General features: G+C 33.2%; 1 protein-coding gene and 2 pseudogenes across 3 annotated transcripts; 1 reads left to right on the forward strand and 2 right to left on the reverse strand.

The window, feature by feature from the left end:
* Positions 1–11181: 11181 nt before the first annotated feature.
* Positions 11182–15547, forward strand: LOC143571710 (putative E3 ubiquitin-protein ligase LIN; annotated as a pseudogene). Its single transcript, XR_013142144.1, has 7 exons — positions 11182–12702; positions 13308–13523; positions 13609–14243; positions 14334–14478; positions 14574–14825; positions 14923–15235; positions 15423–15547. The product of XR_013142144.1 is annotated as a putative E3 ubiquitin-protein ligase LIN (transcript).
* Positions 15548–16309: 762 nt separating this feature from the next.
* On the reverse strand, positions 16310–19447 carry LOC143571711 (acyl-lipid (9+3)-(E)-desaturase pseudogene; annotated as a pseudogene). The gene is made up of 3 exons (XR_013142145.1): positions 19415–19447; positions 16517–17939; positions 16310–16338 (listed from the first exon to the last, which is right to left on the reverse strand). The product of XR_013142145.1 is annotated as an acyl-lipid (9+3)-(E)-desaturase pseudogene (transcript).
* Positions 19448–24403: 4956 nt separating this feature from the next.
* On the reverse strand, positions 24404–27000 carry LOC143571723 (non-structural maintenance of chromosomes element 4 homolog A-like). Its single transcript, XM_077057071.1, has 8 exons — positions 26868–27000; positions 26696–26776; positions 25970–25991; positions 25621–25887; positions 25435–25531; positions 25145–25361; positions 24970–25061; positions 24404–24805 (listed from the first exon to the last, which is right to left on the reverse strand). Exons 1-8 carry the CDS (start codon positions 26998–27000, stop codon positions 24644–24646), a joined length of 1071 nt encoding a protein of 356 aa, XP_076913186.1. The 3' UTR covers positions 24404–24643.
* Positions 27001–27210: the final 210 nt, after the last annotated feature.

Raw genomic sequence — 27210 nt, forward strand, 5'->3', positions numbered from 1 at the left:
TGTGAGTTTGAGACCATATTAAATATAGAAGTCAAAATTTTCTCGTTTGTTAACTATTAACTTCACACTTGTAGTTATGTTCCGTCTTTAATATTAACACTTTATAACTTAATTTACATTGTTCTTTTAATTCATGCCTACGTATATTTTACAAATCGTAAGTAGCTAGGTCCTAATACAGGGCCGGCCCGAGGGGTGTGCGAGTCACACCTTCGGCCGGGGCACGTAATTTTCGGGGGCCAAAACTTTTTTATGTGTATATATATTTATCGGTAAAAGATCCCGAGTCAAACGACACCGTCAATTGGTCGATTTGGTCTTTGATTTTGGTGTTTTAACACCTGCCGAAAAAATAAGTTTATCGGCCGGAATAAAGTTGGAGACGGAAGGAAACGAAACTGATCACGCAGACGCAGGTGCTGAATTTCAAATCAAAGTTTTAACATATGGCAAGAATGGTCCCTTAATTATTTCAATATTAGTTTAAACAAAAACACTTTTAACCTTTAAGCTTTACAAACTAATATAACTAACCCTTATTATACTTGCTTTATAAGGAACTAATAGTACATATTTATGATGTGTATATACATATAAATCCAAGCTAAAATGGATGACATTTAGAACTCGCTACGCGCAATTAATTATTGTGTCTTCACAAATTAAGAGATGATGTTGATTCATATATAATTTTTTTCTAACTTAATTAGTTTGAAAACATTAAAGCGTGATTAATTGTCATATTCTGTCATATGAGATGGCGGAATACCTAGTTTCCATTACATCCGTACACCTACTAATCCAACATATGTTTATTGTTATAATACTAATCGTCATTTAAAAAAATTGGCTTATGTATTTCGTTATTTATGGGCCTTTTTATTTCGGTTCGGCCGAGGTATTTAAATTTTCGGAGATGCCCCTACCCTAATAGTTGGTGTTCTAGTGATGCTATTAAGCAATATTATCATTGGGTAATCGTGTTATAGAAGTGAAGTTCATATCCTGAGGTAATGCTGGAAAGCACACTTTTATTCCAAGAATGTGTTTAACACATTGACAAAAATTCATTTCAAATTTTAAAGATTGCAATTTCCATTTATTAAGAACACTCATTGTCCAAGGCTTGTTTGTTTTTATATAGAACCAGTTTTCACACATGATCAAGCTTCTTCTGTTGTAACATCCGGAGTTAAAAAGTATAAAAAGTAAAGAATGACTACGACTATTAATTTTTGATGAAAATTGTATATTTAGTAATTTACTAATAAAACATTAAATGTTTTTCCATAAAAAAAAGTTTTTAAAAATTTATTAATTAATAATTAACTTTTTTCAATTTCAATATTATTTTATAATGATGTCTTATCTCAATATATTGTTTAATAATTTATAAATCTTTATTACTAACTATTTAGTATCTTATTTTATCAACCAATAAAACACATTAGAAAAACATTAATCTTCAAAGTTCAAAATATATTTGGCCAAGTTACGTTGAAGTTGGTAGACGAACTAAGTCATCACGTTGATAATCAAACATGGTCATGTTTCAAGTTCATAGATAATTTAAAATGATCAAAAATCTATGTAATCACCAAACTAGCTAGTTACTTATTATTAAAAATCCATCCTCTATATAATACACCACTACACCAGTACAATGGCTTTATTTCTATTATAATAATAATAATAATAATAATAATAATAATAATAATAATAATAATAATAATAATTATACTATCATTATAAATATTATATTTCAAGCTTGCGAACCTCATACAATTTGTCCTTCAAGCATAGGGGAATATGAGAACGTCCATCATCTACTTGCAATTGGGTGGTATATTGTAGATGTCTGTCTTCTGTGTGACAATTATTTTAGAGTTCATACAAGAATATATATAACAATAGAACCAAAACAATTGTGTAAAAGGATTCATGTACCCACCTCACCATTAACTTCCACTTATTGATCAATAGACTTTAAAACCTTAAGGAGAACACTAGCAGTTTGGCATGCTCCGGGACGTGCACTGCACATATGTAAAAGTCAAGTATCGAAAATGAGAAGAAAAAAGAACCATTTTGCAAAGCTAGGGTGTACTTTGAGTTGTAATGTTCATAACATCTCTGCATTTCACGGACATCAGTGGTTTCCTTTCGCGCAGCTAAGGTTAAATTGTCGTTCTGTTTCAGACGAAACATTGATCAAAAGAGTAAAGTTAATTCTTATCAACTCATAAGAGAATACTTACGCTTTCAAGCCACTCTAATAAAGCCTTTCTGAACTGAAGGACATCGGTTCCTTTACAAGCGCGGTCCGGATTATAGGCTTTCTCAAATGCACAAAACCGACCTGCAATCATTATATAAAAAAAATGGCAAAAATATAAAATAAAAATAATAAAAACATTTTAAGTGCACAAGAAATGGAGGGAAAACAAGATATATATATATATATATAACTTTGTCGCTTCACACACATGACACAACCGAACCGGATGAGACCTTGTCCGTGTTTGCCTGTTAAATTTTTGTCGGACAAGCGGACGGTTCACGAGCACTCTACCAAATGAAAGTTCGTGTTCGTTTTCGTTCACTAAGGAATTGAGTTTGTTCATGTCAGTTTGTGTGCGTTCTTTAATATTGTAAAACAAACACCTAGACACTAATTATGGACAAACGAACACCAACGAACGCTAATGCACCTTAATGGACAAACGAGCAAAAAGGACTCTAATAGGCAAACAAACAGAAATGACTCTAACAGACAAACGAACATACACAATTACATATTAATTCATGAATAATAATCATAAATCCACACAAATTCACCCACAAATCTGGAATTACGCCACATGATATCACAAAAAAATACCCCCCCCCCCCCCCCGGTTACATTATAAGTGTCCACATTTCCTTTTTTATTTGTCCCATTACAAGTGTTCACTTTCAAAATTAATTAGCCAATTTCCAAGTTTACCCTTAAACACGCACAACTAAAATTAATAAACAATATTGATGGACCCGCTTTTCAAGGGCATTATTGTCATATGTCAAGGAAAAAAAGTAATCATTGAATTCACCTAAAACTTTGTGTTTTTCAAACATGAACACTTATAATGAGACGGAGGAGTAATAAATAAAAGAAATAACGCTTAAACGTTCACGAACACTATTGAACAAATGTGGCCTCTGTTCGTGTTCGTTCATCAAGCTTACTGAACAAATTCTTTTTATTCATGTCTGATTCGTTTATTAAACAAATGAACATAAATGAGCATTCTGCCAAACAGTTTGCCTTTCACAACCCTACAAGCAGGGCAGAAGAACGAGCGCAAAACTTACAAATATAAGCAGCCCTGGGGTTGCTAGGCTCAACTTCATTAGCCACATGTAAAATCGGCGCAATCTCCACCAACGACTACGGCACACTATCAAATATCGGCTCTGATGTCATCTTCAATATTCAAGAGGAGGCGTGTAGGTGATGGGATTGCAGTGCATGTGTTATATGCAATTTTATAGCTATTACGTGCATGTGAGAGACATAAATAAAAAGAATATAAATTTAATTTTTGAACGTGCCATTCATGGTCCGTCCTTATTTCGTTTGTTTTTTCATTATTGCTTATTTATTAGTATCAGTTTTAGTTATTATTTGTGCCAAATATTTCAGTTTAGTTATTACCGTAATTAAATCTATAAAGGTATCGTATCAAACGGTCTATTATTATTGTGATGTAGCGCATTGTCATATATCGGATTTTTTTAGTGATTATGATTCTCATTTGTAACTTATAAGTAATGTTTTAAAAACCAGTATTTTACTTGTATTGGATTTGGCTAAAAAATGGTACAGCCGGTTGAACCGGGTTATACCGGAAGGTTCAACCGGTTGAATAGCTATTCTTATAAATTCAACTTCAATTTCAAAAAAACCCAAAATTAAATGATTCCATGGCAAAAAATAATCTAAAAGTTAATCTATTAAAAAAATACAAAAGCGCTCAATTTTTTTTAAAAAATAGTCCTAAAGTTTACAAGTTTGAATGTTAATTGTTAGGTTAAAAGTAATTTTGGAAAAATATGGGTCGCAAATATAAAAAAATTTCTCATACTTAATTAAAAACCTGTTTCCCGGTAAAAACCAATACTTTAGAAAAAAAACCGCCAGTATGATGGTCTAGTAAACCGGCCAAAAATACCGGGCTCAGAATACCGACCTGCTGTGCGAAATCCGGTTCAACCGGCTTGTTTGAACAGGTTTTTAAAACACTGCTTATAAGTACGGTGAAAAAATGAAAACAAGATTCGTGAAGAAAACAAATAAAATAATAAAAAGGTTAAATCGAAATGATTGAATCAATTGATAAATTAACAATTGACAATTCTATTCTAAAACTCGGTTTCTTGGTTTGGTTATAGCTATATGTGTTTATATAACATGTAGGTGATTGCGAAAATTGATGTGCTACTTCATGACCGGTCACAATACTTCATGTACCATGACTTCAGTCATTTTACATCATGTTTCTTTATTGTTTTCGACTTGACATACGTTAACTTTTTTCTTTGGTTTTTTTATCCCCCTAAAATTTCTTTGGTTTTCTTATCCCCCTAAAATGAAGGCTTGCAAACATGCAAGGTATTAGGTACCAATGTTTACAAGAAATATTATTCACAGGGAATAAATGTTTTGGTTATCTATCATATCATTATATCAATAACACTAGTTTTAGTGTCCGTGTAAAATACGGGATTATTTAAATTATAAAATTGCAAGTAAGAAAATAATTGCATAACGTATATGAATAAATGTATTGCATCTATGCTTGTATCTATACTATTTGTATATAAATTAATTTTGTTTATATCTCAAAATAATTTTATTTAAATGAACTTAATTAAAAAATGCACTTGCAAAAACATACCCGAGAACACTCCTTTTATTGAAATCTTCATTGTCAATATCATATATATATATATATACTTGAAAGAATTAAGGAAGAAAATTTGTCATACAATAGTCATACATCAATAGTTCCGACTAAGCCTAAATACTGAATGAGCGTAACCTTTATTGATATATTATCAATTTACAACCCATAGAAGGAAATGAAAGCATTAAATTATAACGGTGTTCATCAATAACTATGTTTTTCTGAGCTAAGCCATGAAAGATTTTGATAAGTTTGACAACATAAAAAGCAATATGTTAACCCATTCAATTTTGTAAATATTTTTTATCATTTAAGCATAGTTTTGCATGACATGCTTCTCATACAACGTTTTGATCACCATTGTAAGAAAATTAATGCTGAAACAAATGTTTCAAATTTGATACAAGTTAGAAGCCTTAATAAGCATAGGGTTGGTATGTCGTAAGTGTTCACCATCTATTCTTAAATTTTAATAGTCGAGGTAAAAATAGTCAGTATATCAAATCCTGAACCTTTTGATATTTTTTTTTTCCAAAAATGCCCTTGAAAAAAAATTTGAAACACAAATCAAGTTTAAAATTCTAACTTTCATCTGTTTGACATTTTAAACTCAACACTTTGAACCCGTAACAAATTTGACAATAAATCTATTTGTATTCTCAAACTTTTAAAAATACTTAGATTACTCATTTTTTACTCAACAATTTTTGACCCAGATGTAGTTAACTTGTACTATACAATCTATTTACAGGTTTTTACTATAAAAACCAAATTTAAGTTCCACAAAACTCGTAACAATCCTTGATAAAAAAAAACCAAGAAATTAAATATGATAAACTTTGTATATATGAAAATGATTTATATGTATTTACTAAATTAACCGAAAAAATATACAGTTTACTAAATTAACAAAAAAATAAATTGATAAATTTAAAGTATATATTTATAATTTATAATTTTATATGACAATTCACAATTATAATAATAATAAATAAATGGACTGATTTAAAAAAATGAATCAACTCTTAAGCATAGATTTATGATTTAATAAAAAAAATTACTTTGTAAAATGAAAACATGTTCGAGTTTTGTTTTTCTTTATAATGTTCAACAATATGCATAGTAAAATATGTTAATGACAACATTTGAAATTATATATTCTTTTCAATTTTAACGAATATGGTGTGTTGTTAATTTTTAGATTACACCAAGTATTTTGAAATATGTAGTAAAATAATATGTTAATATTTATTTTTGTAAAAATGTATATATAATATAAATAAAATGTAAAAGGAAAGTGAATATGAACAAATATTAGTTTTGAAGGGAAAAAAGTTGTAAGGTTTAACCATAACCTGACACGTGTCACAATTATTTTACTTTATTATAATAAGTAGATTTGTCATGTAGATGGTATGATAGAGAGGAATGGACAATTTTTAAATTAAGTTTTTAATTTAATCTTAAGTATTATTAAAATTTTGGTATAATGTGCACGTGAAACTAATCAAGCTTGATATGTAAAATTCGAACAAGAGCTCGCTTATTAAATAAACTATAATTTAAGCTCATATTTGTTTAAGCTTAGGTTGATTTAAGATTTTGAAAAAATTGTATTGAGTAATTTACAGGTCTCGTGTTGCTTACACACATTTATTATGAATGAAATTTGTTTTAGAAGGGTGATTTTGTCATTTGGTTGACAAAATGAATCCTCTATCCATGGTGATATTGTATTGTAATATAAAGTTAAAAGCCACATGGTATAAAATTAGTACGTTAAGAAAATTTAATCCTCAAAGTTCAGGATATGTTTCACCAAGCCATGTTAAAGTTGATGACGAACTAATTCATCAAGTAGATAATCAAACATTTTCATGTATTGTTTCAAGCGCATAGATACTTTGATATGAGAATTATATCGAATGGCGCAGTAAGCAGTTCAACATCGTCATCGTCTAACTAGTTAGTTATTACAAAGTATTTGTCATGCAGATGGTATAACAGAGAGGAATGAACAATTTTTTAAATTAAGTTTTTAATTTAATCTTAAATGATGACGAAATATTTCTCTAGTTTTTAATTTAATTTAATTTAATTTTTTAAATTTAGTTTTTAATTTAATCTTAAGTATCAAATTTTTAATTAGTTAGTTATTACGAAAATATTTTTCTAATGGGTGAAGACTGAAGATATCACATGATACATGCATAATGATTAATATGATAAATAATGAAAACATTTATTCTATGTGAACGATATTTTACATATTAAAGTACCAATTCGCATGAAACTATACATTAGAGTGTTACTTTTCAATTTGGCTCAACTTCAACGGTTAACATGAGTACTAAGCGTGTTCATACATAAATTCTTATTAGTCCGTCCTTTTCTTTTATACATCGTTTTAACGTGGCCTAGTATTAGCCCGTTCTTTTCTTTTTTATTTAAAAGTTAGATCGTAGATGCATTCAAAGCCTCCATATTCATCAAAACCATATAAGAATGAGACATCGTAATTTGACAATATTATACATACCACTTGCCACACAATTTACATCACGTACGTGTTGTGGTATTCTTTAATCTGTATCCATAAACATATACCGAGAGTTTTAGATAATGCTACTGTGTATACAAATAAGTGCCTTGATGAATACTATGCCGTCCTAAAGGTCTCGGTAATGTCTAGATTTTCTAGATGTGCTGGCTTATGTTGGTTCACCTTTTTTGAACTTGACGTATAAGTTCATCAATTATTAAATACCAGGTGAAAACAAAAACATATAATATTTTATCATTTAAATTTTGTATTTAAGGAATAGTTCAAATGATTAAAATTTTGTTTCTAATAAACATACAATGATACAAACAAACAAGCACTTTCCAATACATGAAGGTGAAACATAATATTATACAACGATCAATAATTAACAGAACTGATTATTCTATGAAATAATTCAAACACACAACAATCAACATATTAAAATAATGATTACTTTATGAATTTAAATGTAGCCCAAAACAAGCACACCATATACCATGTGTTGTGAAAGGCAATACGGCTCCACCTATGGTCATGACAGCACCTTCCGAGGCGTCAAAGGGCGCTAAACCCCGTTACGTAGTGCAGTGGCGGATCCCGGAAAGTTTTTTACAGTGGTCGAAAAATTATTTAGTTGACCATCGCTACATAAATTTTTTTCCGATCCGGTTCGGCCAGTCGTACCAAGTAATTAGTATATAATTTTTTTGGTCCGCTTGGGCCTCTCTGATCGGCTAGAGTCAGGTCGGCTTGAGTAATACATAAATAAAGATAATCAAACAAAAAAAAAATACATGAAACTTCACTATAAATGCATAAATAAAATGTCATGTCTAAAATTGTTTTTTACGGGTTTTCATTTCTTGAAGCTTAACAAAAACATCATATAGCACGCATGTCTTTTTCAATAAAACAAATACAACTATCGTTTAAATTCTTATCACCCATTTGATTACACAAATCATACTTCACGTAAAAGTATTTTCAACGTTTGCTGTTGCGACGAGTAATACGATAGCTAGCCTCAATAAACGATAAACCAATACAAATGAAGTTGGTGAGCAAACCAACGTATGTAGAAAGTTGAAACATTTTCTTTGAAGATTAAAGCTCTTATAATTCGTTGAACTCACATAACAAATTACTTGGGCCATAGTAACATTTTTTAATAATTTAAATGTATATTGGGCTGAGAGTTTTGGGTCTGGACTTAAAACTTATGAATAAATTGATTGGGCATTAAATTTGTTTCAATTAAACTCAAACTTATTTATTTATATACATTTATATAATTCTAAATTTAAATTTGTAAATTTATTTTTTATTATGGCCGGTCTCGAAATTTCATGGGGGTCGTTCTCGAATTTTCATAGGGTCTTTTTGTTGTTCTCGAAATTACGCAGGGGTCGGTGTCAAAATTTCGCAGGGGTCGGTTAATATTTTAACATATATATACCACTAAAAAATTTTTTCTCACAGGGGTCGGTCGACCCCCCTAGTCAAAGAGTATCTACGCCTCTGACGTAGTGGCGTCAGGGAACCAACGAAGGACACACTAGCAAGTTGTCAGATGTTTTTAGCGTCAAAGGACGCTAAAAACAAGTCACATGGTCATCAGTGGCGCCACACCACCCAATCCCCATGGCCAGTTTTAACACTTAGTCTAAACATATGAGAACCGATAAATCTTTAAGCTGTTATTATGTTTAAAGTTAAAATAAGATAATAAAATTGCAAAACCACACGCAACACGGGGTAGTTTTTTTAATAAAGTAACATTTATATTCAATACCTGATGGGCGGCATGTATTAAGTTGAGAGTATGTGAAAAACTTTTACAATCGACTATAAGACTAAGATTACCAATATCTCTCCTGTTGTTGCCCTACCATCGGTCTTCACCACTGTCACCACCACTATAATCACCGCCGATGTTGATACCAAACCACTCCTGACCACAGTCTTCACCACTGTCACCACCGCCGTAATCACCGCCAATGTTGTCGTCATCACCTAAAGGTTTCTATGGATTGATACTTCTCTAATGGTAAGGGCATCCAAGGGCATTGATCTTTAAAGGGCCAATTAAAGATAGTTTAAGAGCGTATGAAACCCCGATATAATGAGACATACAGGTATGGATGGCCCATCTGATAAAAAAAAACTTTTTATATACGGATATATTTTGGTGTTTGTGGGAATAGAGTTAGGGTAACTTGAGTTGTTAAAAATAGGAGTTAAAATAATATATTATAAATTGAGTTGTGAAAAAATAGGAGTAAAAATGTGACATGTTGATTTTGGAAAAAAAACAATATTATGTTTTCTGTCACAATATGATATGTTGAGTTTTGATCGATTCAATGCCGAACTGAGGACATTCGAAGAACAATTCCACATCGACAGAGACGATGGATGACGGCCTAGTAAACTTCGAACAGATTCCATACGTGTCACTGATTCGGCCGGCACAACCTTAATAATAATAAACTAACTCCCATTGTCCTCTTCCATTTGTCCCATCATATGTAACCTTCCCATCCCATTTGTCGTTGACCACATTATTATTATTATTATTATTATTATTATTATTATTATTATTATTATTATTATTATTATTATTATTATTATTATTATTATTTGTTACATCAAGTAACCAACCAATGGCCTTCACTCAGTTCAGTTGTTACAATCTTTCACTTTTGCACTTTCTTCTCTCCTCATCATCATACAATTTTATGATTATGTGGTATGTTCGGATCAAGTTTATATCCACAAGATTATTAAGGTTAAGGGTACGTGTTTATATCCTTTTTTTTATATTTTGCGTGTGTGAGTTGTAACGTGCTAACCATGTGTTTGAATTATTGTCTGAATGACTGAAATGAATTGATCATGCGAGATTAAAGAAGATGGTAGTGTCTTAGCAGTTGTAAAAAAAAGTTAAATCTTAGGTTAAGATTTTGTGGTGTTTTTGCCAACCTACAACCAGTTTTTGAGGATTTGTAAGGGATTTTGTAGAAATAAGTTTGTTTTATTTGTTTCGATTACTTTTTTTTATAGTAACTAACTTCATATGTACAGTTTTATGTGATTAATTACATGCTCATGAAAACAAGCAGATATATAAGCAGGGTCCATGTAGTTCTCCCAGCTTTTGTATCACTACATCTATGTCTATATCATACATGTATGAATTATATATGTCCTTTATTCACAGCCTCAGTATTTTCATCTTACTTGGCCATACTTTTTGTGTGCTTTTATATTGAATGAATATGAATTGCAATCGTTAAGTTGAAGACTTTCAACTATTAAACTATGTGTACTAAAAAACTGCTAACAAATCTTTTATGATTCTTTTTTCTTAATTATTTCACATTTTTAAGTAACCAGTTTATCGAACAAGTAACTTTTTGTGTGTGTGTGTGTGTTGGGGGGGGGGGGGGGTTATCTTTCCTTTGATAACTGTCGCAGCGCGCATGTTTGGACGTTACATGATAAAAAAAAAACAACGAAACAAACACGTTTTGATACTATTTTGGTTATATTACGAATATATTTTTCGTTTTTATATAAAGGTGCTCCCCGCCGCAGAGAGTGGACTAACCGTCCCCTTGTTGAGATTATAAACCAGTTTGGTGACTTAGTTATTTATTTAAACAGGATTTCACACCAAAAACTCTTCTAATGGAAGATGTTCTTGCTGAAGAGGGTTTCAAGACCGGTAGCTCAAAGAAAATGACTAGAGCTTCATCAGGGGCCTTAACAACAAGAATCCCACCTCAGCCCTTTCAAGATGAACGTAAATCTGGCATTCCAAGTCGTTTGAGGAAAACAGAAAGGGCGTATTCTGATACCAGTAGATATGATATGCGAGCTGACTCACCGAAGCCTGATAAACTCAAGGGTAGGAGATCACTAGATGTTCTAAAAAGGGAAAGACTTGACAAATACAGTAACGAATCATCACAACAGTTTTCTCATGATGAGATAGTTGAAGTCAAAGATGAAACAGTCGATAGAAGAAGGTACAAAGATATATATCTAAATGGCGTATATAGTCCTCCGATTAGCAAGAGTGATAATGACCATGATGATTATCATAATTATCAAAAAGGCGGGAACCGGCCTGGTTCATCGTCTAGCAGATCAAACAAAAGTACACAAAACAAAGAAAGTGTACGCGAAAGTAGGGTCCGCAGACCAGTTGAGGTTGAACCTGCTGGTGAAGTAGCTCTTGATGAGGTGGCAATTAAAGCAATAATATCCATTTTGAGTGGTTACATTAAAAGATACCTAAAGGATCAAGATTTCAGGACATCGGTGTATCATAACTGCTTCGCTGCACTTAATTTTTCGAAGTTAGAAGAAGAAATAGTTGCTGAAAGCAAAGTTATATCTAACCTTGAACAAGCTATAGAAACTGTTGAAAAGGCTGCAGAGAATCTTGCTAATGCAAAGCAGTTAAAAAAAGCTTCCTTACAGTTAAGTGTGATCACAGGTCTAAATGCAAATGATTTAAAAGACGGGTTTACATCCGGATTTCCAAATTCCATTTTGTCAGCTTGTGGTCACTTGTATTTAAGTGTGATATATCAACTACAGAAAAAAGAACGGATCGCAGCCAAACATCTTTTGCAAATGTTCTGTGATTATCCATTCGCATCTCGAACCACATTGGTTCCTGAACTGTGGGAAGATGTTTTTCATCCTCATTTATCGCATTTAGAAACATGGTATAATCAAGAAGTTAATTCTCTAGCAGATGAACCGCATAACGCAAGGAAGCTAAAACAACTTAAGAAAGTTTATCATGATATTTTGGATTCGGGTACTTACCAATTTGCATTATACTACAAGGATTGGATCACGGATGGTGTTGAAGCTCCCTCGGTTCCTTCAATCCATGTTCCAGTGGCTTCTGTTCAGAGAATTCAGCATGCGGGTCGTGGAAGCAGTCTAGATTTCGGTAGCCCGTCGTTTTCGTCTCAGCCTATGGTCAGCAAGAATTTATACGATTCTGTATTTGGTCAGGTGCACAAATCAGTACCTACTGAGGTGGACGATTATCGGTATTTACAGAGATCAGATGATGATACTTATAGTTTTGATGAGTCTGTGGTGGAAGATAAAAGGACACTTACATACCCTTTGGAAGAAGTTGAATATAAAGATTTAGATGTTAAAAAGGACCAGGAAACTTATCAGGTATGCTAATAATAAATAGATTTATCAGTTGGTTTGCTGATACTAGTTATTTCACACTTCACAATAATAATCAGAAGTGCTTTCTGTTTACGTTACGATCAAACAATCAAAATTTAGGGAGTGATATGATGTGTTTTGAAACTTATTTCTTGATTTTTCTGCTTCTGATTATATGAGTATTTAGGGGTCAAACAATCAGTTTTGTACTAGTTGTAACAAAACACATAATCAAAAGATAAGCCAAAACTAATTAATCTCTTGTTTTAAACTAATTCAAGACACTCGTACTCTCGTCTCACGATATGTATATCCCTTTTCTGACAGTTCACTATGTTTGCCAATTTTTTTGTACAGTCAAAACAGTTGATTGTCCGATGATTACAACTTCAAACACAACCAGTATTATTGGGATCACCTTTGATTCTAGTTATTCAAAATCACTAAATCTGTTGTCTAATACTTTTAAAACACACATCCAACAGAAGAAGGCGAAACCAATTACTTCAATGCTAATCATAGGTCTTGTTTGAAAGTTGTATTAAAAGCAGCACAACCTACTCTATATCCCCTTATATAATTATCATTATATTTGCACATACATCCAGATAAGTAACCTGCACATGCTCTCAAATTGTCAAATGTAACAGGGTCGTGAAATAGTAGCCTTAGAAGGATCAGAGGGCACTGATATGTTACAGTCACTTCCAGTTGCAAAAGTCAACGAACTTACTCTCAGGAGGCTAGCAAAGTTTTTCTTTGGACTGCAACAAACCGAAAGGCAGTTGATACATTTAGATGATAAAAAACATCCCGACTCTTCGGTAACTATATGTCTATATCTAAAATCCCGCTCAATACCGTTTGTTTTCCTTTTTCCTATTTTTATATTTATCTTATATAATGCAGCCAATAAAATCAAATGGTGATAGAGGACCCTTTTTCTTGAATGTTCCCGAGGATTACATATGCCCTTTAACCGGACATATATTTGAAGATCCTGTGACTCTAGAGACCGGTCAAACATATGAGCGAGTAGCTATCATGGAATGGTTTATTAAGGGCAATAAAACATGTCCTGTATCTGGAAAAACATTGGAATACCATACTGTCCCTTTCACCAACTCTATATTGAAGCGACTCATCGACAGCTGGAAATCAAAGCACTCTCGGGAGATGTTATCCTCTGCTTCTCTACCCACGGGAAGCCCTAGGGAACATGAGTATAAGGCTGAAGCAGCTGTTTTCATATTAGAACAACTTCTTACTGTTTTTGGTAGAGAGGAAAATATAGCAAATGCTAAACATTTAGTTTCTCTCAGGGGTTTGCAGTTTTTAATCCAAAGATTTCGGTATGGAAATTTGGATGAAAAAACACGCGTGGCTGCGTTGCTGTTGATCTGTATTGAAGCTGACTCTAGTTGCAGAAGTCATGTGACTAGGCACATTGATAAACATGGTGTTCTTGAGCTGCTTCACTGCAAAGACGTAAAATCAAGATCAAATGCAGTGTTTCTTCTTTTTGATTTAATTTGTTTGAACAGGTATTTCAGTTATTAATACAATAATTGTATAACTTTCTGTTGGTTAAAAACTTAAAATTGATAACTTTTGTCAATGATTTGTCACTTTAGGAAAAAAGATGTACATTTTTTCTTAAGTGGCTTGCAGAAGGAAGGTATAATGAGTTCAAAGCACATTTTGCTACTTTTTCTTCAGAGTTGTTCACCTGAGCAAAAGCCCTTGGTTGCTGTGCTCCTGTTACACTTGGATATTCTGGTAAGTTCATAAAAAAATATTTAGATAAATACTAAAGTTTGCGTGACATATGTGCACACATTTAATTGTTAAGGAGTTTATATTCCAAATGACAGGTGGATCAACAAAAGTACAGTATATATAGAGAGGAAGCTGTTGATGCAATCACATCTGCACTTGATACCAGTCTTTTTTATGTAAAGGTGCGAGAAACATGTTGTAGAGCACTCGTTATAATGGGCGGGCGTATATCTTTCTCTGGGAAGGTAATCACACAGGATTATATCCTAGAAAAAGCCGGTTTGTTTAATAGACATGAATCAGATGTTCTAGAAGACAAAGTCACAACAAAAGATAACATTTTGGAGGTAATTTTTTCTCTGCTTTAAGTTATGATGATTTGTTTGGATTGTTATCATTACATGATTGGGTTGTTTAATATTTAACAAACGCTACTGCTTATAGGATCATGAGGAGGAAGAGGCTGTTGAAGATTGGTTGACCAGCTTGTCAACATCTCTTGTTAGTGACGGGAAAAAGTCGTTTCTGGATTTAGTTTCCCAGTGGTTGAGTTGTGGACACCGTGAAATGACGAAAGTAGGCTTGACCACGATGGTGTGGTTCAGTTCTTCACTTGCTGCATTACCTGATTATGAATTCGAACTTTCAGTTTTCTCGGTTATCATCTCTAAACTGAAAGAAATTCTTGAAAATAGTGAATGGGTAGAACACAAGATTCTCGCTGCAACGTCTCTCCTTAATTTTAGCAAAATCGCAGGTTAGCATTTTCTTTTATATTACATAAATAAGTTCAAAATTTAAACTTTACCGTATGATAGCTTTTGAACCTCTTGATTGACAAAATATGATATGAACAAATAGAAAAGGAATGAGGTCCACATAAGACATGTTTTTTGATTTGCAAGTTTTTATAAGATATTAAGATGAAGTGTGAATGGCTACAGATTGCATGAACATCTTGTTGACAATGGGCAATGAGATTGCGGCTCCTCTAAGCGAACTTCTAGAAGAAAGCTGGACCGCAAAAGAATTGTATGCCTTAATAACTCAGTCGGACTAACAATCTTCATACTTTCCGAATATCATCACGCATCCATCCTTAAAACTAGCATGGTTTTTCTTCATTGGTCATGGTACTTGACCCACAAAAGGGCATATCTTGCGAGTTGCCCATGTCCCATGACTCTTGCCTAGGTAGTTTCAATGCTTTATGGCTGGTTATGATACTTGTTAATAGTGGTCATTGTTCATGGAGATTTTGAATTTTGATTTGTATATTTGTTAATAAACTACGACCAATCTATCCTTTCGATTGGTCAAATCTTGTTTGTATTGCACAATTACCATTTCTGGGTGATTTTGGTTGTAGAACTCCAATGTAGAGTTATTTTCGGCGTCTATATATTGTTTGCTAGTAAAATTTTGCTTATGTTCTCAGGTCACATATGAAGTTTTTTAATTTTCGTCACCTGTTATGCTAAGACTCTCTATTGTGGGGTGGCACCCCATCAAAGGGGAGGCGTTACTTTGTTAGCGCCTTTTAACGCAAAAAGAGGTGGGGTCCACTATCTTCGGTCCTCCACCAATCACACACACATATTCCTTTTGTTTATTATTTTTTTCTTTTATTTATATTTTTAATTAAACAATATTGCACCAATCACATACACACATGTTCCTTCTGTTTATTATTTTTTTTCTTTTATTTATTTTATATTTTTAATTAAACAATTTCATTTTTTTTCTTTTATTTATTTTATATTTTTAATTAAACAATTTCCCACTTGGCAAACGGTGAGCTAAAAGCGCACCGCCTACGTGACGGGTGAGCTAAAAGCGCACCGCCTACGTGACGGGACGCTATACACTTTTTACTTTTTAGTACGTGACGAGACAACACTTTTAGTTATACACTTTTTACACTTGTCAAACGGTGAGCTAGTAAAAGCGCACCGCCTACGTGACGGGACGTTATACACTTTTTAGTACGTGACGGGACGTTATACGCTTTTAGTTATACATTTTTTTAGTACGTGACGGGACATTATACACCTTTTGGTTAGACCACAACAATTTAGTATAGCAAGTGACAGAAACAAACAGAATCTTACCTTAAACAACAATTATATTCATAGACAATACTAAAACATACCACACAGCCCATTGTATTCAAAGACAATACTAAAACATACCCCACAGCCAATGCTTGCTGCATTACATCCATCTGACATACACATGAACGACAACATAAACACACACACCAAAACCAAAACACTACCCATTGTCATAACACATCCTAAACAAAACACACTATTTATTCTACACACTATTTATTCTTGTACCAAAACACACCTTTCTTCCCCTCCGCATCCGCCTCCACAAATATACACTCCTTCATCTCTCTCCACAAGGCGACATAAAACGGAGTCTCATCGAACCGATAATACTCCCCAAGCAACGGCGCCACCGCGTTCTTCGCTTCCATCGCTTTATAATGTGGCATTGTTGAAAACAAATGGTGCACCACATGTGTATCAGTAATATGATGAAACACCTTGTTCAACACACCATAGTCACGGTCCACCGTAGCCAACGCCCCCTTTAACCACTCCCACTCCGAGCTATCATAATGAGGCAAACTCGAATGAGTATGTTGAAGATAAGTTATCAACACCAAAAACGCGTTCACAACCATCAACGGAACCCCATACACACAAACCACCCCTTTCGCTAAAGCCACACGTAACAAGATGAGCGATGTGATGACTAACCCGACGTCAGACAGGAATATTTGGTAACGTTTACGTTCGCTGTATATCGGGCTGCTAGGGTCATAATGGCAGGCGAAACGGTCATAAGGCCGGCCCGACACGTTAAAGTATAAAGGCCAGCCTAGAGTGAGGGTTACAAATAGCCCAAGGATTCGGCCCGGTGTGTTGTCAATGTATTTTGAGTACCACGGGACTTTCGAACGGTATTTAGGGACGAAAACCTCGTCCCGTTCGAGTGATCCTGTGTTGGAGTGATGACGGTTGTGACTATACTTCCATGAGAAGTACGGGACGAGTAAGGCCGAGTGGAGTACGAAGCCCACGGTGTCATCAACCCATTGATAATCACTAAACGCGTGGTGACCGCATTCGTGGGCTATGACCCAGACACCGGTTAGGACACAGCCTTGGGCTATCCAGTAAGAGAGCCAGGCTAGGGTGGCAAATGGGGTGGGGAGGTGGTGGAAATAGGTGGTGGCAAGGTGGTAGAGGAGCCCGCTATGGTGAGGTCGGATAGGATGTAGGAGAAAGAGCGGGTTAGGGAGCGGTGAAAGCAGTGTGGTGGGATGGCTTTCTTGAGGTCACTGATGGTGAATGAGGGACTCGGTTCAGTGGGCTGTTGGCATCGGTTGCAGCCATGCATTCTCCTGCTACCATCTTGTTGTTGACTGTTTGACCGGACTCTTAAACCTGTACATGCAAAAAATATTAACCATGACTGGAAGTCTAAAGCTCGACTCGTAAGTAGCTTTTCAGCTCGAGCTTGACTCGTTAATTTTTCTATTAATTAATTTATATATATTTATATTTAATTTCATATAAAAAGTTTAATCTTAATTTTATATATAAAATAATATATATTATTTAGTTTTTTTTATGGTAATTATAAATAATAATAGTGATTACATAAGTTTTAACTAAATAAAAAAATTATATAAATAATAACCTCGTGAGCCGGCTCAAGCTTAATTAATTGAAGCTTGGGCTTGGGCTATTTTATTAAACACTTATTTTTAAACTCGAGCTAGTGTAAGCTTGGATCCATTCGAGCTTTTTCCGAGTCGATCTCAAGCATTTCGCGAGTGACTTGTCTCAAAAATATCGAGAAAGCCATAGATCTAGTCGTCAAAGAGCTCGAGCTCGGCTCGTTTTAAGCTCTATTTCTAGAGCTTCCTAGAGCTCGAGCTTGACTCGTGAGTAGTTATTTAAGCGCGAGGTCAGCTCATTTATTATTTGTTAATCAATTTATATATATTTATAATATAATTATTTTTAAATAATATTTTTAATGATAATTTTATATGTAAAAAAATAATATATATTGTTAAGGTATTTTTAGCATAATAATAATCATAATAAAAATACATATAAATATATATTTTTTAATAACAAGAAAATATAAATAATATGCTAGTTTAGGCTCACGGCTAGCTCGAGCTTTATAAATCAAGCTCGGGCTCAGGCACTTTTGGACCATTTCATCAAACAAGCTTATTTTTTATGTTCAAGCTCGGCTAAATTCGAACTTTTTGTGAGCCGATCTTGAACAGCCGCATGAGCGGTTTGGCTCGTTTACACGCCTAACAAAGAGGTATCCAGATGTCATAGATCTAGTCATCAATTAACATGTATACATAAGAATCACAAAAATCAACATGTTTTTAGCTTTACTTTCAAAATATATACTGAAAATGCATTGTCCCAATACAAAAGTTGATATTTATGACATTAGTCACATTACTACTAAAAATAAAATTAACCGATTGACACCTGTCAAAGAAATAAGCAAATTTTTTTATGACTCAACTAAATAAAAAAATATATATATATGAAAAAATCTCTTAGGTGATCGCTAAAATAAAGAACAAAGATTAGGCTAAAAACATTAATAATTTACAAATTAAGAGTGCAAGTGAGTGACATGGATCAAAATCACATGCAACAAACGCAGAAATTTACAGAAAACCGAATGAAACGAATCGAATCGAAATCGCATAGAGTGATAGAACTGTAATCAGGCTGATCTGTTGATCAATTAGTAATGCAGCTAAAAAAACCAAAAATCAAAATTAGAACTTGATATATAATTAATTGATAAATTTCTTGCATGCAATCATCTAATTCTTAACATAATTTGTTAATCAATAGAGATAGATATAAATCACCTGAATCGATCTGAATACAAAGCCTCACTTCGTTAGTGTCTCAGCTGTGTGAGACGAAGGGCTTCTTTGTTTCCGTTCACAAAATGGTAGAGCTGGTTTATATAAATAATAGTTTTTCATAATGTGTCCCTGAGGTTTTAATGTCTGAACTAAATAGCCTTTGTAAAAGAATAATGGTCAGCCAAATATCAGCGCTTTTAAATAAAGTATCAAATTCAACCTTTATATAATTTTATTTGTTTTCAACATGAGTTTTAATAGTTTTTTTTTATAACTTTGCTTTTCCAAAGCATAAAGTCTCGGATATTTGAAATAAAAAGATTGCTTCTTAATTATTACTATAAACAAAAAGTAACATGTTCACCTAACTCAATTGTTTTTCTTCATCGTAAGTATAATGTTCACGTGATCCAGTTCGAGATTCAGTCAATTTAAGTATGCTTATCTGCATATCCGAGTCTTTAACACCGTCAAAGACAGTCTTTCCATTTGAGTTGTGGATGGATTCTATGACGTTTCCCATTGAGAATATTTATTTATTTATTGAAGATTTGAATCTCTAAACTTATTTATAAAACACGCTAAATTTGAACATACAAAAGATCAATTCGCAAGCCACCTCCCCCAACCCTTACACATGCGATGAAGATACAACGGTAGTCGGTAGACTGCCTAAGATGAGATTATATATACCATCAAATAAGAAACTTTTAATTTTCTGATTCAATAGTTTTTTTCTTTACGAATTTTTTACAAAGGACTTAATATACCGTTATTGTGAGAAGTTTTACGATGATTTTAAGTTTTTTATCGAAACCAAGTGAGACTTACTGAGCTATAACTAAATAAACAGAGAGGAACCTTAAAAGCTATAAAAGTATAAAACCAAAGATAACTATATAAATGTGAACACATAGTTAGAGGGGATATTATTTAATGAAAGACATGTTACTCAACTGTAACATATGCGATTCATTAAGGACATATTTGTAAACCTTTAAAAAGTTGGAGGGTTTCTGGGGAGTGGGTCTGTAACTGCAGCAAAACATGTAAGGATACACAACGCGTGTAGGCTGATAGTTTTGTCCTCACACGTCATCCACTCTGACGTTGAGCCAGATTAATACTTAATATTGACGGTAGTGGTATTATTTCTAACCATGGGCGTGATGTATTGGATTGGTTTATTTCACAATAAATATTTTCATAACCGTTATGGTTAAGTTAAGGGCGTGATTATCATATAAATAGTGTAACGCCCTAACATCATGCCAGAAATGGGTTATTCTTCTTTGTTACTTATTAGTGTGTTAGCGCCCAACATGACTAAATCAGGTGGGGTTCACTTCTAATGCATCAATCAGACGTTCCTTTTTTTTTCTATTATTTAATTTTAGTTACTCCAAAAAATATTAGTTAGGGGTTAGTTAGGTAATGGATCCTACCAACGCGACGTTGACGTGATTCTTTAACTAGGGGTCTCTAGTTAGCTGAGAACACATAGCCTAACTAAACAATTGTTGAGGCGTTCGTTTTGCTTTTTGCTACTTGAATTGAGCTTAAGATCCGGATAAAGTTATCATGTCATGCTTTCAACATATATTAGGTTGTCTTTCTAGATATCATGTTACTTATTTCTTTTCTCACTTTTACACCTTAAAAACTAGCATAAAGGTTATTTAAATTAAAAATCACGTTTAGGCGTCGAGTACTCAACGAGTAATCCCTAGTAATCTCCGTCTAGGCCGAGTTATAGGTGAGTCATCCCTGAGTACTCCCAACTCTTCAGTCGACCGCCTTTAGTCCGTCTAGCGACTTTTGCAACCTGGATCTAAATACATTTGTTCAAGAATGTAGTTACGTTTTGATGTTATTAAGTGTTATGGCATATAACCCCTATATAAATTTCGTTAATTAAACATTAGAACTTCAATGTTGGTTAAACTAAACACATGCAAAGTCAATAATGTCGTTAGTTTGTGTTGATGATTTTTTATGAAGATCATTTTATTTACTATGAAACAAAACCTAAAAGCGACATGTGATGTAATTAGTCTTCACACCGGGTGACAAGATATTTCAAGAATCATAAATCTTATAGTTGATAACCTACATGAATATCTAAAATTTATGTCGGATTACCATTTTCTACTAGAAACTTATCAAAGATTTGATTTTAAAACAGTAAAAACTTTAAATCTTTTAACTTATTTTTTATTTATTGGACATCTTTACAAATCTTTATGAAAGTCTCCAAATGGTGAAGCTAACGAAGATTTTTTTACAAAATACTCATTCACTTTGTGTTTTTCCACAAATAATCCAATTCCAAACGATCCAATAAGAGGTTGACCCTTTAGCTCGTTCGGTAGAGAAAAAGAAAAAGGAATTTTATCGGTCGTCACAATATCCAACCATCGCACATGTGGACTAGCTCAACTACGTACAGAAGAACTGACAAAAAAACTCTAGTCAACTACAGAGGAGGCGAGGCTCTTGTGTTGCCGAAAAGTTGTAATATGACTATAGAGAAGTCGAGGCTCTTGTGTAACCGAAAAAATAGTAATCCGGTTTTTTCAAGACGTGGCGGGCAGAATCTTGTGTAGCCAAAATATTGGTAATCTAGTTCTTCTTAGCCGGTAATGCCACATGTAAGATGATGATTCATGTCACGTTATGTATTCTCTGTCCAACGAGCTTACTTGTCAACCTCCTATATTAAAAACAAATTTAGTCAACTTCCTATCTTGAAGATTTTCCTCCCATCTTTTCTTCATCATTTTTTAACATTTGCTATAAGTTATAAATAACTTGTACAGTGACTAGGCCTAAACCTAAATATGTCTAGTACTTTACGTTATTAAACTTGTATCGCGATTAGAAAAACCAAAACACGCATAGATTTTTTATATAACATGAAATTAAACCTTTAAAGTAACATGTGACAGTTTATATTGTTCTAAGTAAACCTTATTTGATGGATCCTTACAAAATAGAAAATTTTGATATTACCTGCAGTTTTCATTCGAACTCTAATATCAAATAAGAAACAAGGAATCGAAGTTCGTTATTCGACTTATTACTTTATACGTGTTCCAAAGTTTGTATTCGATCATTAAAATGTTTCTTTAAAAAGAAAATACTAGATCTTTTGATTTACTTTTATCCGGACACTTTTAATAAAAAAACCCTTTATTCATTCATCTTTTCATTTCATTTTATATTTACTACACATTATGGAACTAGGCTTATAAAACTTGGATATGTCTTGTCCAGTAGGCCTAATCCATAATATGTTTGGTCCATTGGGCCACTAGCTTAAAAAGTTACAACTTACAAGTCACATCCCTCTTCTTTATAAAATAACCTCTCATGCGCTCACATTCTCTTACTTTGATCCTTTTCTTTCAAACGTATCATGTGCGGCATGCGCGTACACTTACATAAATCTTTAATTGCCAAATGGTTTTCACCGAAGCCAAGGACCCCTAACATGTTCTCAACAAGTTTAGTTTTAGGCCAAGCCCGGTAAAGAATAAGATTGCCCATCCTATTGATGTGGCAATACCCGTTGGAATTTATAGCAATAACTACGATCATATAATTGGGAACATAGATTTATAGCACAATCTCAACACTTTGGGCCTGCTAATATAACTTGTTTATTGAACAAGTCAATCGAACACGATTAGATTAGCAAACCGACTAAACCCATTAGCCCGTTCAAGGTTTAACAATTTTTTTAAGTTCGTATTTAGATTTTAAATAGCTAGCTTAAAAATATGAACCTTTTAAACTCGATAATTTATTTTAAAGTTTCTCACACAAGTAATTCACCTTTGAAATTTGATGATTTATTTAAAAGTTTCTCACACAAGAAAAATTAATTTTCTTTATTGAACTCTTATCGTTTCCATTTAGTTCCTCTAATCTTAACAAAATATATAAACTAAGTTAGTTCTGTAAACTCGTGAATAAGTGAAAGAAGCATAAGTGCATAACCAATTACTTACCAATTAGAAAAAAAAAGGTTTATATTAGATGGATATACATTACTTAGTATTTGCAAATGAACATTATGGTTAAAATTATTATCTTTACACAAATAGGGCGTGCGAGTCGCACCATCGGCCGGTGCACATAAGTTTTGGGGGCACACACTTTTTTATACATATTACATATATATGTTTTTTGGTGTTAAAAATAAGATTATTTGCAATGGTTTATGAGATAATTACATGCTCAGAATGGTTTCTGCTTATAATAAATCGGTCGATAAAAGTTTTATCCATGTACATTAGCGAATAAAAAATTTTCGTTAAGGCATACGGGCCTTTTTATTTTGGTTTGGCCGAGGTATTTAAATTATCGGAGACGGCCCTGCACATAATATCATTCAACCCATGAACCCAACTCAATTGAAGTGCCTACCTAGCACGCATGATGACAAGATAAAAACCTGAGCAGTAATATATATATAAACAAAAGCGCATTAGACAAAAAAAAACTTCTCCTCTAACTTAGTCAAAAATGTGTCCATCCAATCATGCTCGATCTGTCGGTTAACATTGTACACTCAGCTAGCTCCCCAAATAAGGGTCGGAAGAACACCTCAGTATCACACCACTCAGAATTATAGATTTAGGAAAAAGAATTTATGGTGTTTTTCCTTCCATTTACAAGTGATGGGTGCTATAAAAGTATGGTGTTTTTCCTTCCATTTACGATGAATAAAAACAAAAAGGTCCTAGCCTGCAAGTTCAGAAAACAACCTTATATGAAAAAAAAAAAAGAACAAATTGACAATTTTAACCCTTTCACTAAAACATTAACCAGCTAAGGATTATACTGTAATGTTGTTAACTATTTTATGACAAACTGTAATGACAAATTGACAATGCAGTTGGGACGATCAAACCAAACCAAGACATGACCAGGTCTTGAGGATTATTTGAAACAAATTAAACTAATTGACCCAAGACATGACCAGGTCTTGAGGATTATTTGATTTATGTATAGCTACTTCCTGTGATGAAATCAGAAATTCATAAAACTAGATGGAGACACGAAATTGTTACAAAATAGCAGAGCAATATACATAGCCCAAAAGATGTATCGTGTAATATTCTGCACAAAAAGACACCAAAAATTACATCTTTTACCAATTTACATCAAGACAATTCCTACTTACTCTTAGCAAAATCAATGCTGTCAATTTTATGCGACATATCAGGCTTTCTTAGACCTTTTTGATGAAGTTTTTGTACTAGTTCTTGTAGTTTGACTGCTAGTTGCACTTGAATTTGGTTCTAATTGAGAACCATCACAAAGATTCAGCTTGGTCCTATGAGGCATCAGCTCAGAATCTTCAGCCACTAAATTCGACATCAGCTGCAATTCCACATAACCGATATATTTAGTGCATTTATACTATTATCTTACATTTACTATTCTCCTGTAAACATATAAATGAGACCCCACAGACACAAAATGAAAATGTTAAATAGCTATAAATACAAGAACTTAGATATGTTAAGTAAAAGTAATGTATATACCTTCCAGTCGTTGAAGTCAAATCTAAAGATGAAGTGTGAGTATACCACCTTCTTAGACGTAATCATGCTAGAAGCAGGAGCGTTCCTTGGTGCTGAATACAAAAATATCAGTTACATTAAGTAAACACAAAAACTCTGCAATTGAAAAAAAATAAAAATGTATTGAATGACATACAAACATAATGAGACCCATCATCATGCACCATTATCAGAACTCTCCCGTCTTTCACCAAGAAAGATAAAGCAAACAAGTTCTCTACAGTTTGTGCAAATGATATCCGGTTGAAAACAAGGTTCTCAAGACGAACTTTTTTGTTGACTTTAAGAATATCAAACATTGTAGCAATAGTCTTCTCAGTTTCTGTCTTCCCTTTAGATGCAGCGTCCTCAAGCTGTAAAGAAAAGAAGATTATAAACAATTGCAAATAATATTTAACATGAGTTAGTTGACCAATCATCACATACCTCTTCCGGTGTCACTTTCTCTGCCTTTACGGACCTTTGGCGTTTTCGAGTAGCTGAGGCCTTTGACGGTTTTGGTTCGAGGTTCATGGGTCCAAACCTTTAATAAAGATAAAAACATATTAAAAAAATAGATTTAAAAGTTAAGACAAGATATTAGCATGTTAAACTAAGGGCTCAAGAACACACATGGTGGAAGAACCGCTACCAGTCATGAAAAGTGAAGAAGCTTGCAAACCAATGTCTTTCCAGCGAATCTTGACACTTTCATTGATTCCTATTTTCCTTTTCTTACCAAATCTACTGATCAGACTTGACACAAATACTGATGGATTTACATTTCCAGTGCTATGCACTCTTATGGAAGTTACCAATGTGTCAGCTAGATCCCGTAACGCCTCTGCATCAGATACTTGCTCTCTCGGTTTATTAACTACAATATTATAATATTCAATGGATTAAGACAACCAAGTTATACTCATTTCTTAAATGAAAAATAGCGAGCAATCAAATAACTTAAAATTCCATACAAACATACCAAAGGTCACTATATCCACCGCCTATAAGAAAGATAAAGAGAAAGCTACCTCATAAGATAACATGATAAATGCTAATGCCTATTTGGTAAATTTAGTTCACTTTTGCTTATGTTCAAATATGGTAAAAGTGTAAAAAATTATATGAATCATCAATTGTATGAGCTTATAGCATATATATATGTAACAAAAAATGTGTGTTCATGTAGGACTGTAAACGAACCAAACAAGACCTTGTAAAAAAATGAAATTTCTTGTTCTTGTTTGTTCATTAAGAAGTTATTTGTGAATGATTCACGAACACGAAAAAAAATTTTATTTGACAAAGCAAAAATGGTCTGCGTCAACAGTTTGGTCAGCTATCAAGTTTGTGTTGATAATTTTCTTATTAACATTCACATGTTTATTTTACATACAGTTGATCACATAATAATACTCAAATACTTTTGTTTTATAAATAATAATTTTGCTTAAATCTATACGATAAGATTAGGCAAGAGATTAGAAAGCTTTAATAAACAAGCATAAATGTTCATTTAGCTAATCAAACAAAATTCCTTGTTCATGTTCTTTCACTTATTAAATGAATGAACATAAACAAACTTCTCACTTAACGTTCGGCATGCTTACAGCCGTAACAGCCCTATTTTCATGTGTTATGTTATCCCTAATCTTACAAAACTCAATAACAATGTCACAATCACAAAACAGTAAATCATTGAGTATACCTAAATGATGCATTCCATCGACTTCGTCCATAATCGAAAGAAACCACTTGGAGCTAACCGCCGATATCTCATCCTTTTTATCTATTTCACAATCAGAGTAACTCATGCATAAGCAAACTGTTAAAACTACAAACTACTTAAACATTATGAATCGTAAATCAACGAAAACTACCGCGAATGAGGTTCTGAATCGATAAGTAGCTGTGACGAAGAACTCTACGCTTGCTGAAGTTGTCATCAGCGGACTGATCATCGGTAACGGTGTCCTTAGGTTGCTTATTTATATCAGTTTGGTTCGTTGACATTGTTGCAGGCGATTGGAAGTTAGAAAAAAATAAAACCCTAGAAATTGTCGTAATAATAATAATAATAATAATAGTAAGGGATGTGTCGATTGTGTTCTCTTATTCGAAAGTTTCGAAAGGTCGGTGTAATCTCGCCAGTACTACGTGTGCTGACGTGGAGGTTTTGTTTCCCGCGTAAAAAGAGTATTGGATTTAAATGAGAGCCAAAAT

This window comes from Bidens hawaiensis, unplaced genomic scaffold, assembly GCF_021521415.1.
Source record: "Bidens hawaiensis isolate Kalapana, Puna unplaced genomic scaffold, B.hawaiensis_p1.1 tig00025555_1, whole genome shotgun sequence".
Classification (NCBI taxonomy): Eukaryota; Viridiplantae; Streptophyta; class Magnoliopsida; order Asterales; family Asteraceae; genus Bidens; species Bidens hawaiensis.